The sequence below is a fragment of the Phyllostomus hastatus genome, unplaced genomic scaffold (genome assembly GCF_019186645.2).
Source record: "Phyllostomus hastatus isolate PE091 unplaced genomic scaffold, TTU_PhHast_1.1 phas_scaffold_93, whole genome shotgun sequence".
NCBI lineage: Eukaryota > Metazoa > Chordata > Mammalia > Chiroptera > Phyllostomidae > Phyllostomus > Phyllostomus hastatus.
Window position 1 is genome coordinate 30,174,298 of NW_025334042.1, and position 13,939 is coordinate 30,188,236.

Here is a 13,939-nt window from a genome sequence, read left to right on the forward strand (position 1 = left end):
GACCCCCCAAAATATACTATATTAAAAAGAATAAAGATAAAGTACTTTGTTCATCTATGCCAATGTAACAGTAAAAAGTCTATTCTGAGAACATCAGTTGCTTCACTAGCCTTTTTGAAAAACAAAGAAACAAACAAACCCCAAATCCCAAATTCTTGTTTCAAATCAATTTTTCCTTCTCCTCCGGAAAGCTGTCTTCCCCAAACTTGACTCACAGAGGGAAAGACAACATGACTGTAATCGGAGAGGACTGCGGTGAAAGCCACTAATGCAGGAGAATGGGCAGGATGGGTGTCATGAGGATGCATTGATGCCCATCTGTGGAAACTTCTGGGACTAAATCTTAGAATTCCCAGGGATAGGAAAAATACTTTCAAGGCTGCCTGCTTATTGTGTCAAATTTCACTAGCCTCGATGAACTTGTCAGAGCTACAACAAGAACCAAAACTGGGCCTTTATGGGATTCTTTAAAGCAACTATTTTCTTTATTTCTGGATTGTTGCTGAATTCATCACAGCTTCATCTAAAAATGCATACACAAACATACACAAGTATAATATAGATCTACCATGTATATACGAATACATATGTGTATATAAATATGAAGCATACACATAATATATAACATACATGAGAACAAATCTATACTTAGAACTCAAAAAAGTTTTTATTTTTTAAAAAGATTTCATTTACTTATTTTTAGAGAGAGGGGAATGGAGGGAGAAAGGGAAAGAGAGAAACATTGGTAAGTTGTTTCTTGCATGCCCCTCATTGGGGACCTGGCCTGAAAGCCAGGCACATGGTCTGATGGGGAATAGAACTGCTAAGTTTTTAGTCTGCAGGAGGATGCCCAACCCACTGAGCCACACCATTCAGGGCTCAGAAGAGTTTTTAAATAAATTGGTAAGTATTTCATATTTTACATTTTTAAATAACTATATCACAATTGCCATTGAGCTAAAATGCCACAAAGTAATTGCATGGTTAGTAATAGAATATATCTACATTATACTGAGACTTAATGTTTTGAAATATAGCAATCCCAATTAGTCCTTTTAGAAAACAAGCATGTTCCATGGAGAGTCTAGCTCTATTGCATAATCTTTTCTTTTCCTATTGCACAATCTTGTATGAGTTGACTAGTACTTTGTTTTAATGCTAAATACAATAGGATTCAATATCCCAGGAGCCAAACTTATAATTTTAGTGGAATACTTTAATACAACAAAATATTTTGAAAAGTCTAATGTTTTCTTTTTTTCAAAGGGAGCAAGATCTGTGTATGTGTATTTTCCTGAAGCATCCTGGTTTGACTTTTATACAGTATGTATTTTATAGAAAAATAGTATAAATCTGTGAACTCAGAGATTTATATGCTGTTTTTTCACTGTTTTATATGACTTTTAGAGCATTGAACTGTATGTTTATAATTGTTTACTCTTGTCAAAATTATAGAATTAGGACATATATAGATAAGCAAATATTAAAGATGAGAGATATTAGTAGAATGAATTTTTTTAGAAGTAGAGTAGACATTTATTTTATGCAAACACTTAAATCTTAAAAGCAAATGATTCTACATAGTGATATTTCCTTGTAGCAGAGTTGAATAGATATAATTCATGAATCAGATACTTTATCTTGCAAGAAACAAAAACCCATTCAAGTTTACTCATGTATGGGGTTTATTACAGGGATACACATGAAATAACAAAATAAGTCTTATGGAAATCCAAGAACAGCAACTCTGATAGCCTTGGATTTCCTAGAGAAGTTCAGGATTCAGTTGCAAGTTTGTGAAATTTCAGCCCAGGTTGTGCCATTACCAGGACTCAGCATTCCATGGGACCATTTTGCTTTATTAACAGTTAACTTTCAGAGGGCCTCAGCTTCTAATGGACTCTATATTTGGACTTCTTTTAATACATCCTTTGTGCCTCTGTCATAAGTGGCAGGATCTTTTCCATGTTTCATAGCTTAAATGCCCAAGAAATATAATATCACTGATATAACTGACCTTTTCTACATAAATTACACCTAATCTATGTACGCAGCAGGGACAATGGGCTCTGTAATGGGGAGCAGCAGTGGAATGTGAGGAAAACAAGTGACATGTGTCCCATAGTGGAGTTCTCTTCTCCCATTCTTGTAGTGTATTTTGATGAGCATTAGTTAATTTTACCCAATCTTCAAGAAATTTTATAGGAATAAGTTTAGATGTTAACTATATAACTGCTCTCATTTGAAGAAAGAATATGCAATCTATTTTCAAACTGTCAGTTAGTTTTCACTGGAGCAAGTGGTATTAAGAATTGTCCTTCTCGTGGTCAGATTATTATAATATCTTAAACAATTAAATCAATAGTTTTCAAACTATAGGCTGTAGAGATGCTTCATAAATTTCCTTAAACATTTGTATTACATTTCTTAATAAAACTTCTTAATAAAATTGAGTATAATAAAAATGCTCACACAAAAGCGATATTACATCAGATTTTAACATGTTGGAACCCAAAGTTAATGTGCATTCTTGTCATTTAATTTTTTAATAAGTAAGTATGGTTATGAAGTTATAATAACATCTGAAATAAGTATATACTAATGAATGCTGCTTTCATGTGTTTTACATATTGGAGTATATTTAAGTTTTTTTCATTTTTTAACACTGATACAGACATTTAAGTTACCCTTTCTGTTAGTAAATTCCATGAGTGCTTTGTTGCATTTAAACAGAAGTTTGGATTTCGACTTCCTGTGTCTCCTGAGATCTGTTACTTGTTACCAGTTGTGAAATTGGAGGGGTTTAACCCTGGTTTGTTCTGTGCTAGGGAAGGCAAGTATCACCTTCCTGGCTGAAGAAGTCTGTTGAAGTTCCTGCTCCTCTGGATGTAATTCCCCTTTTCATTCGTGGAGGGTATATTCTACCAACACAGTTTCCAGCCAGAACAACAGTGCTGAGGTAACAGGCACATTCTATCAGAAAACTTCACATTGATCTAGGGATTGGGCCTTCCTGCTGTGGTCAAACTTACTTAGTGGGCAGTGTCTGAGGAGGGGCTGTTTGTGGGTAGAAGGCTAAGGACGAGAGAGTGTCTCAGTCAGTCCTGCAATTAATTATTAGTCTATGTGTTTGTTTGTACATGTGTATATATGAGAGAAAGAAAGAGAAAGGAGAAGGAAGAGAAGAAAAAGGGGGAGAGATTAGTAAATGATATGCTTGAGCATTTCATCCAGTTCTCAGCTATCCTGCCCTAAGTATCTTCTCATCGTTATTTTAAGACAGCCAATAATTTCTAATTCAGGAATTCTCTCCTAGGTTTTATATGAAGGCTAGGTCAGGGTCCTTATGTTTTTATTCATGTAGGTTATGTTTAATTAGTCTTTTATTCCTCCATAGATATGTAATCAAAGATTTTGCCTAGCAAACAAGCAGAAATTTTAGCAATAATAATTATTTTATATTTCTATTTTACATTAAAGATTCATAATAACAAATCAGAATGTCTAATCAGCATTAGTTCAAAGTAAAATCAGCTAAAATATGCATCATTATTAAAGAAAAATTTGGTAGACATTCTTGAAACATTGAAAAGTCCGTGAGGACCCCTTGAACTATATACTAGATCTATAGTTCCTAAGCACAAACTTGAAAAATAGATGCATTTGATTTCAAGTTAGTATATTATTATTCATTGCCAAGGAAGAAGAGGGGGTCTTGTACCTAACTTTTCATTTCAATAGAAAAAAATTTAATGAAATAAGTGTATTGTATATAAAACCAAAATATTCTCTGTAAGGAATTCTCACTGTAGCTCAACTTCTCCAAAGGTAAGAATGTTTTATCATTTGCACTGTGCAGTTCTTTTCTCTTTGCAATTTTGGGTTACCAAGTGATCAGGATCAAATCCTCGAGGCCTGTCTCCACTGTGGAATCACAAAAGAGGGCACCCAGGTCCTGGCATCCTTGCTCCTGAGATGATAATAGGACTTCCAGCAGAGCAGACCTTCTGAATTCCTGTTTAAGTTTCTTTTCCCTGAAATCCCTTTGGTCCTACTTTAAAATCAGCTGCTAGGTTCCCAGATCCAAAGACTTTGGCAATTTTGTAGATAAGTTGAGGAGAATGGTGGTGTACCTTCAATCAGCATGTTATAATAACTATTTTATCACTTTCTTAAATCATAAAAACCTTTACTTTTTTTCAGTTGGAACACATTTAAGAGGACTGTGTTAGGGCAGTTACTTCTTGTCCTCAGATTGAGCAGTGCAGGGCAGAGATAGGTTACAGAAGGGTATTTTAAGTTTCCTATCACTGGGGGTATTTGAGGATAAGCTAAGTGGAAATCTGGTAAAGATGTTTATAAAGGACTAAACATTTTTCTAGGTAGTTTCATGAGATGATCAGAATTAGGTCCTACTAGCTCTGAAAATACATTTTTTACTGTTTTTCTACAGCCGCCTGAATCCTTTCAGCCTCATAATTGCCTTAGATGAACAGGGAGAAGCATCTGGCTCCCTTTTCTGGGATGATGGTGACTCTGTTGGTAAGTAGACCAACATGTTCAACAGTTGAAATGTTATGGATTTCAGTATGACTTTACTTAAAATTAAAAATAGTAGAGCTGGACCAATAAAGTAAGATATAATGGACACCATGGCAAGTTTCTGCTTTCACCAACATTACTGTCCAGGAACCTAAAAATGTCCTCATATCTGGCCACTCATCTGGGTTAAGCAACACAAGTGAATTTATTATCTTTAAAAGTTATCTCCAGGAAGGTGCTAACGAAATACATTATATTTATACATTATCTCCAAGGAGGTACTAACAAATTACTCCATGGTTACCTGAGAGGAGAGAGTACTGACTTATTGGTATGTTAAAATAAAATTTTTCTCATTAATTTATTCTTACTTAGGAAGGAGTGGAGATTCCAGTTTTCAGGAATGAAACCTTTGATATATATTTGTAAGGACTGGGTTCTGGTGGCACAGATGTTAGGTTAGAGGAAGGAAGAACTGTTGAGGTTCTGTGGTGAGGGGACTTAGACCATCATTTGAAGAATTATGTGTAGTGAGGAGGAGGTGCAGCTTGAACTGAGAATATCGGTCAAGATTCACCTGGCTGAGGCACAATGTCAGTGGTTTTGTTTATTTGTTTATCTCTTATTATCCCCCTTTTCTCCTTTAGTCTAAGCTCATAGATCAGCAAACTATGGAAAAGGCTTTCCCTGGAACAAGAAGAACAACTTATATCTGTCAGTACTTGTATTTTTATGATGATCAGCATTCTTCTGTGTCCTTTTTCTTTTCTTTTTTCTTTTTTTTAGCGAATTACCTCAGGAATCACTCATTAAATCCCTAACATTTGAAAGATTGTTTTTGTTTTAGAGGACAGGGATTGAAGTCAAAAGAGAACCAGGGAGAGAGATAGATCTGCCTGTCTGTGATAGGGAGCTTGTGTATATGGACAATAAAGAGAAATGTGGGAGGAAGTTGGCTACAAAGTTTTAGTCAAAGAACATGTATGAATGACCCATGGACAGGGACAATGGTGAGGAAATTGACTTTGGGAGAAGGGGTGGGGAGGCTGGGTGGAGGAGAGCAAGAGGGCAAAGTTGGGATGACTGTAATAGCTTAAACAATAAAATACTTAAATTAAAAAAAGACAAAAAACACACCACTCAATGTTCTTACTACCTATAACAGTATATTCTACTATTATGAAAGCAAATAAATAAATAAATAATAAATCAAAGTGATTTTCTCTTTATTTTTCCATGTAAAGTAAGGATGGAATATGAGGGGGAAAGTGAGTGGCGTGTTTAGAGGATGAGGCTTACTTTACAGGTTAACTGTTTTTTATTTTCCAAAGGAGGATTTGCAGGGCTGGGCATGTTAAACCCAGACTGCACACAGGTCATATTATAATTACTATTGAATCTATTTTTTTTCTAATAACTCTGTAAACTAAGAAGGTCTGATACTTCAACCCCTTTTTAATAGTGGGGAATCACTACGTTAACACTAAAATTAAAGTGTTGAAAACATGTCTAAAACAAAGCTCTTTTCTGTTTTTCCATATAAAGTAAAGGTGGAAAATGAGGGGGAAAGTGGGAGGCATGATAAGATGATGAAGCTTACTTCACTAGGTTAACTATTTTTTATTTACCCAAGACAATCCTTAAAAATGTAAGGTCGAGGCTAGTGATTCTTCACTTTTTTTTTTTTTTTGCTCAGCAATTGCTAGGTAATTTAGAAGACTCCAAGCACAAGGTTTAGCCAAGACCTATGGACTCAGGAATTTAATTGACCAGAATTTAAGTTAAAATAGTGAAAGGTAAAATTGACCTTTATTTTCTAATGTTAATACTTATTTTTCAGATCCTATTGAAAGGGAAGAGTACTTCTATGTTGAATACAAATTCAGTAATGTAAGTTTAAACATTTAGTTTATGTTGTGATAAAATAGTTCATTATTATGAAGAAAATATATTCTAAGAGATTTTGAAAGCAAGAAGTATTTAAAAATATTGGCAATTGTTCTTATCACTTTGAGCTCTAAACTTCTGTGTATTATTATCATTTGTTTAAAATTCTTTCTGTCCTCCTTAACAACAGAGAACTCTGAAAACCACTGTTATCAAAAATGGCTACCATGGAATTATGACTCTGGCATATAGCACAATTCAGATCCTTGGTTTCACTTCAAAGCCAAATGTTATTTTTATGAATGGGGAAGCCATCCCAAGCAACAGAATGCATTATAATTCCAATGGGGTAAGATAAACACTATTGACTTAAAAGGCAAATTTTCCTTATTAAATCTCTAGGGCTGCTAATTGAATTTTCCCTGAATGTTACTTCCTTGCAAAAGACACAGATCACATTTATAAAATAACAACTTGCATGTTTCTGAAACTCAAGGAAGAACAATTAGCACAGAGTTATATTTCTATATAACCGGTCTAGAAACTTTCTTGGATTAAATACCACTAATGATATCTTGCAAGGCTGGTATGTTCCTTGGTAAGTGAAACATAAAGGAGGGATAAGATGGGTGGCTAAAATAAATAAGAATAAAAGTTTGTAGAAAACTGGGAGTGGAAGATTTTAGAGGGATTATATTTCAATTCCTTAGTTTAAAATATGAGAAAACTGAGCATCCAGGGAGGTGAAGTTACTCATCAAAGTCACATACCTTAATTTAATAACTGACAGAACTGCCTTGACCTTGAAAGTTATGAAATTTCACAGCTCCTTCCTTCTACTCTGTTCCATATTTATTGAAAGTGAGTATCTGCAATAAAAACATGTTTGTAGATGTAAGACAGAATCCCCACCCCTGAAGAATGTAGTAGCAAGAAGAATAGACACCAAAGCCCTAAATAGGAGGGGTGATCTATAGATTTCAGAGCCTTTGAAACCCTCATTGCATTCCTAATACCTTATTACACAATATAACATAATGATGGTCTTTAATATTTATTTAGAACAGCGACACAGAGCTTAAGGTACTGAATTTTCATCTCTTTCTATAAAATTAAGAAATAGTTGATAGCAAGGTCATTTGAATAAAAATCTACTCAAAACTTACTTTTTCCTAAATGAGTGTATTTTCAAGCTAGGGGATGTTGTTAAGCAAGTTGTTTGATATCTTAATTGTAATAGTAGTTTTTTATTTGAAGTTTTATGATCCACAGATGACTTTTAGCAAAATGAATCTGATTCTCAACATGCTCCTGGGTATAGATTTGTGTGGGCAACATTGTCAATCAGATTTTAAAGAGGAAGAAACTATGTCTTAGAGTGATGTTACAGTTAGTAAGGAAGTGACAGGAAAGCGAAGCTGTCCTTCCTTTTCCAAACCTCTGTGCTCTTTCTAAGTTTCTGATGAATTAAAAGTGATTTATAAGTTAAAAACAAACAAACAAACAAACAACAACAAAAAAAAACAACTAGAACAACTCTGTTGGGAAATTAGTTTCACAAATATTAGCTTCATGTATATGTGTGCCTGATCTTGAATAAGAGAAAAAATCCCAGAAGACCTTGATAAAGCTCTGTAGGTTCAAAGATATGAAGATCTCTTTTGAATAAAATAACTTGTTTAATTAGAGGATTACATAAACTTATATTGTTAGAGTCTATGAATCATTTGATAACTGTAATTTACTCCTATATATTATATATTGGACATATTATATATATACATTTATATATAATACATATACATATTACATGTAAATTTTTAAAATATCACTTAATACTTTATCACATTAGATTATCTTTATAGCATCATATGTTAATTCTATTAACTTCATCTGTAACTAAATTTCTTTATATTGATTACTTTTGCTAATTTATTTTTTTCTCATCTGTTACAGAAAATCACTTTGCAGATATCTGCACCCCTTTTCCAGGAGCTGACTATTTCATTTGGGCATTGAAAAAAAATTTAAATAACAACCAAAACAAGAATAGTGAAAGTTATTTATAGCAGTTTAGAACAATTAAAAATTATTTGAATAATATGGAAATAGTTTAATTTGAATAGCAATGCAATTAAAGTATTTCAGTCTTGTGTGTTGCCTTGTGTATTACTCAAATTCTCTGACATTGTCTCTTACAGAAGCTGGGCAAAATGCTAGATAAAATTTCCTCTACCTTATAACTCTACTACTGATAACTACTGACAACCTTCCATGTGATCTCCATTTCTGTGACTCTGTTCCTGCTCTAGTTGTTTGCTTAGATTTTGTTTTTGTTTTTTAGGTTCAGTTGTTGATAGCTGTGAGTTTGTTATCATTTTACTCTTTATAGTTTTTTATCTTCTTTTTCTTAGATAAGTCCCTTTAACAGTTCATATAATAAGGGCTTGGTGAGGATGAACTCCTTTAACTTGACCTAATTTGGGAAGCACTTTATCTGCCCTTCCATTCTAAATGAAAGCTTTCCTGGATAGAGTAATCTTGGGTGTATGTCCTTGCTATTCATGACTTCAAATATTCTTTCCAGTCCCTTCTTGCCTTTGAGTTTTCTTTTGAGAAATCAGCTGATAGGCTTATGGGAACTCCTTTGTGGGTAACTGTCTCCTTTTCTCTTGCTTCTTTTAAGATTCTCTCCTTATCTTTAATCTTGGGTAACTTAATTATGATGTGTCTTGGTGTGTTCCTCCTTGGGTCCAATTTCTTTGGGACTCTCTGAGCTTCCTGGACTTCCTGGAAGTCTGTTTCCTTTGCCAGATTGGGGAAGTTCTCCTTCATTATTTGTTCAAATAAGTTTTCAGTATCTTGCCCTTGCCCTTCCCTTTCCGGCATCCCCATGATTTGGATATTGGAGCGCTTAAAGTTGTCCCATAGGTTCCTAAGCCTCTCTTCATTTTTTTTTTTTTTTTGCATTCTTGTTTCTTCTTTCTGTTCCAGTTGGATGCTTCTTTCTTCCTTTTGTTCCCAATTGTTGATTTGAGTCCCTGTTTCCTTCCCTTCACTGTTGGTTCCCTGTATGTTTTCCTTTATTTCACTTTGTGTAACCTTCATTTCTTCCTTCATTTTGCAACTGAGCTTAGCCAATTCTGTGAGCATCCTGATTACCAGTGTTTTGAATTCTGCATCTGATAAGTTGGCTATTTCTTCATCACTTAGTTGTATTTTTTCTGGAGCTTTGATCTGTTCTTTTATTTGGGCCATATTTCTTTGTCTGGGTGCACCTGTTACATAGTATGGGGCAGACCCTTAGGTGTTCACCAGGGTGAGGCAACCCCCTTTGCTGTGTTGTGGCACTGTATGTGGGGGAGGGGTCAGGGAGGGAACAATGCCACTTGCTCTACTCTTGTCCCACTTTCCCTCACTTCCCTCACTCCCCACAAACACATTGTGAACTCTCCTATGAGGCTGAGTTTCTTCCACTGCTGCACCCCTCACCCCAATTTTTTTACAGCCAGGGATTTTGAGTCTTTAGTTTCCCATGGTGAAACCCTGGGTTTCACCTCTGTGTCGCTCCCCCATTGTTCCTCTCAGCTTACCTGTTTGCCTTGCCGACAAGTGTCCTCTTCACCCTGGCTACCCATCTCCACCCCTATTACTAGTCTGGATGAATGTTCTTTTAACTCCTTGGTTGTTGGGCTTCCATGCAAATGATTTTCTGGCAGTTCTGGTTATTCTTTGCTTTTAAATTGGTTAATATCATTCTTTTGGTTGTGCGAGGAGGTGAAGGGTTTCTACCTATGCCTCCATCTTGGCCAGAACTTTTTAATTTTATTTTTATTTCTTCTTTATTTTTACTGTTAACACTATTATAGTTGTCCCCACATTTTCCTCTTTTGCCCACTTCCACCCATCCCCCACCCCTCAGGCCATCACCACACTGTTGTCTGTGTCCGTAGGTCATGCACATATATTCTTCAGCTAATCCCTTCACTTTTTTTATCCAGTCGCCCCTCTCCACTCAACTCTGACAGCTGTCAGTCAGTTCCATACATCTATTCCTCTGTTTCTATTTTGTTCATTAGTTTATTTTATTCAGTTAGATTCCACATATAAGTGAGATCATATAATATTTTTCTTTCACTGACTTGCGTATTTCCCTTAGCACAATCATCTCCAGGTCCATTGATAGTATTGAAAAGGGTAAGAGTATCTTCTTTTTTTTACCACTGCATAGTATTCCATTGTATAAATGTATCACGGCTTTTTTTATCTTCTCATCTACTGATGGGCACTTGGGCAGTTCCCCAATATTGGCTATTATAAATGCTGCTATGAACATAGGGGTATGTCGTCTTTTGAATTTGTGTTTCAGGATTCTTAGGATATATTCCCAGAAGTGGGATCACTGGGTCAAAAGGCAGCTCCATTTTTAATTTTTTGAGGACACTCCATACTGTTTTTCACAGCGACTACACCAGTCTGCATTCCCACCAATAATGCACTAGGGTTCCCTTTTCTCCACATTGTTGTCAGCACTTGTTATTGGCGGTAGCCATTCGGCTGATGTGAGGTGATATCTCATTGCACCTCTCTGATTTCCATTTTAGATTACCTTCTTAGGAATAAAATAATTACATGTAATTTTTGGTTCTTGTGAGTTCAAGAAATCTCAGCACAAATTTACCAGTGGGAGTCAGATATTTCAAGAAACTATTTACTTAACTTTTCAAAGCACTGGCATAATCATTTATTGTATTAAGTTAGTTATTCAATGGTGACTAGGGTATTGAGGTAGGTGGAAACCAAGACAATTTAAGGTCCCAAAGCCCAGTAAAGGGAGTCTTTTATGACTCTCATGAAGTAGAATGACTAGACTTCTGGGTAAAATTCTGTGGACAGGTCAAGTAAATAGGCACTGAGAAGTGACCATTGGGTTGGTCAAAGTGGATGTTGGTGAGCATGACAAGGTGGGACCAGGAGAACTGGAGAAGGTCTAAGAGAATATGAAAGAGGAGTGAGTACAGACAAATCTTTAGAGGAGCTTAGTTTTAAGGGGCTGCAGAGGTGAGGCAGTGGTTGGGAGAAATGTGGGTAAGAGTGTGCTGTGTATGTCAAGTTTTTTGTTTGATTTTAAAATAAACTGCAGGCAATAATTTGCTAATATCTAAAATCTGTGTTTAGTTGTACTCTATTTGAGTTTAAGACTGAGTAGAAAACAGTGAAAATCCAAAGCACATTTATAAGAGGGGCTAAAATATTATAAAAACTGGTGATACCAACTGCTGGTGAGGATGCAGAGAAATAAAACTTTTTATTTAGAAATGCAAAATGGTAGAGCCCCTTTGGAGGATAATTTCCTATAAAATATAATATAGATTTACCATGTGATTCAGCAATTATGTTCCCAACTCAAATGATTTGAAAAATTCTGTCCACATAGAAACCTATATGCAATTTTTTATGACAGTTTTATTAATAATAAAAGCTGAAGGCAGCCAAAACATCCCTCATGGGTGAATATACGTATATATGGCAGTGATGCCCAGTAACAATGGATACACCCAAGACTCAGATGTTGTTTTCTAGTAACAGTCTTCAGTAAAGAAACCAAGCACCCTTAGAGCAATGACTGTTTCTAGAGCATGGACAGGAAATATATAAGATGAATCAGGAGCATAATGTAATGCCAAATAGTAAGGAAGTTTAAAAAAAAAAACTGACGTGGTAGAAATATGCCAAAGGGACACAAGAGCCAACTGAAAAAGTTTCCAAAGGCTAGGCTGACACTATTTGAGCAACAAAATGAATAACATGGTATTGGACTTAAACCTGAATATAAAATAAATATCCATGAATCCATACTGAGATAACTAAATAATTGAATAAATAAGTAAACAGGGGAGAAGAGACATATATCTTTCAAAGAGAAGAATTCCAGATAATTTATGGACAAACTTCATTTGTGGGCTATGCTTAGTAATTTCCTTCCAAAGAAAATAGTAAGGAAAAGGGAGGAAATAAAAATTAACTATAGCCAGAAGAAACTTGGCAAACTCTTCCTCAGCCAGGTGGTCAATGTTAATGTCATTGGTGGTGAGTGATGGTGGCATGTTCTCTGGACAGGTGGTGTTGAAAATGACATTTTTTAAAAAATATTTTATTTATTTATTTTTAGAGAGGGAAGGGAGGGAGATAGAGAGAGAGAGAGAGAAACATCAATGTGTGGTTGCTGGGGGTTATGGCCTGCAACCCAGGCATGTACCCTGGCTGGGAATCAAACCTGGGACACTTTGGTTCCCAGCCCGCGCTCAATCCACTGAGCTACGCCAGCCAGGGCTGAAAATGACATTTTACCTCCTGTAATCTTCCTCCTCCAAACATATAATCCCAGGCTAATTGTAAGAAAAACATCAGAAAAACCCAAACTGAGGGATATTCTATAAAATACCTGACCAGTACTCTTCAAAACTGTCAAGATCATTAAAATCAAGAAATGTCTGAAAAGCTGTCAGAACTTGGGAGGAACCAAAAAACTGTGATGACAAATGTAATAGGATGTTGGATAGGCTCTTAGAACAGAAAAAAAGAGCATTAATGGAAAACTAATGATATCTGATAAAATGTGACTTTAGTTAATAACAATGTATCAATTTTGGCTAATTACGACAAATGTACCATCGTAATAATAGAAGATGTTAACAACAGGACAAACTGGGTATAGGGTATATAAAATTCATCCAGACTATCATTGAGACTTTTCTATAAAGACTAATTTTGATGCAAAACTTTTGTAAAATTACTTTAAAATTAAAAAAGGTTTATGAGACGGAAAACATATGGAGCTTCACCAGAGTTCACATATTTGTCTGAAATTCGGCATCGACTTCCCAGCAGGAGTCACTGCGGTCGCTGCTGAATTATCTCTTCAGGTCATCATCATCACAGCTTCCCCTTTGTTATGACTCCCTCCAAAGTTGCTGCGGCACCAGTGTGGCACTTGTAACAAAGTGGCTGGTTATCTTCAGCTTGTACACAGTGTAAAACAATTATGCAAATATAATTATCTTTTTAATTTCAAAAGTTTCCAGCTGTTTACACTATTCTAATAAAGCTGTTATTGAAATCCAGATTGCTCTAGTGTTTAATTTATGTTTGACCCAGAAGTACAGAAATGGAATGACTATGGTGCGGATCTACTTAATGATAGTCACAGTGTGCAACTCCTAGTGTGGTCAGCAGGGGATAAATAGACTCATTTATTTATGAGGTGTGTCATGGGCCTCCCATGTGACAAGCATGTGCTAATCACTGAGGATATGAAGAGGAGGAGACCTCTAGTCTAGTACATTCACATCCTTTTTAAGAGCCATGTCAGGGGCCAACTAGAAAAGAGTGACTGATTTGTGGCAAAGACCAAGCATCTTGTCAGCCCCTTTACAAGTCCCAGACACTGGTCCTGAGTCTGGATCCCCAGGTGCAAATGGCCCACAGACAGAATAACATTTCCCAAAGC

General features: G+C 35.6%; 1 protein-coding gene across 3 annotated transcripts in view; it reads left to right on the top strand.

Moving 5' to 3' along the window:
- The window catches only part of LOC123813065 (maltase-glucoamylase, intestinal-like), a 72,359-nt gene extending 63,777 nt beyond the window's left edge, over positions 1-8,582 (top strand). For all 3 annotated transcript variants that reach the window (XM_045830107.1, XM_045830108.1, XM_045830109.1), the window contains 6 exons: positions 1,267-1,323; positions 2,829-2,959; positions 4,454-4,542; positions 6,383-6,432; positions 6,620-6,778; positions 8,386-8,582. In XM_045830107.1, coding sequence (XP_045686063.1) covers positions 1,267-1,323; positions 2,829-2,959; positions 4,454-4,542; positions 6,383-6,432; positions 6,620-6,778; positions 8,386-8,448 — 549 coding nt within the window. In that variant the 3' untranslated portion in view covers positions 8,449-8,582. The remainder of the gene's footprint in view (positions 1-1,266; positions 1,324-2,828; positions 2,960-4,453; positions 4,543-6,382; positions 6,433-6,619; positions 6,779-8,385) is intronic.
- The last annotated feature ends 5,357 nt before the right edge of the window (positions 8,583-13,939 follow it).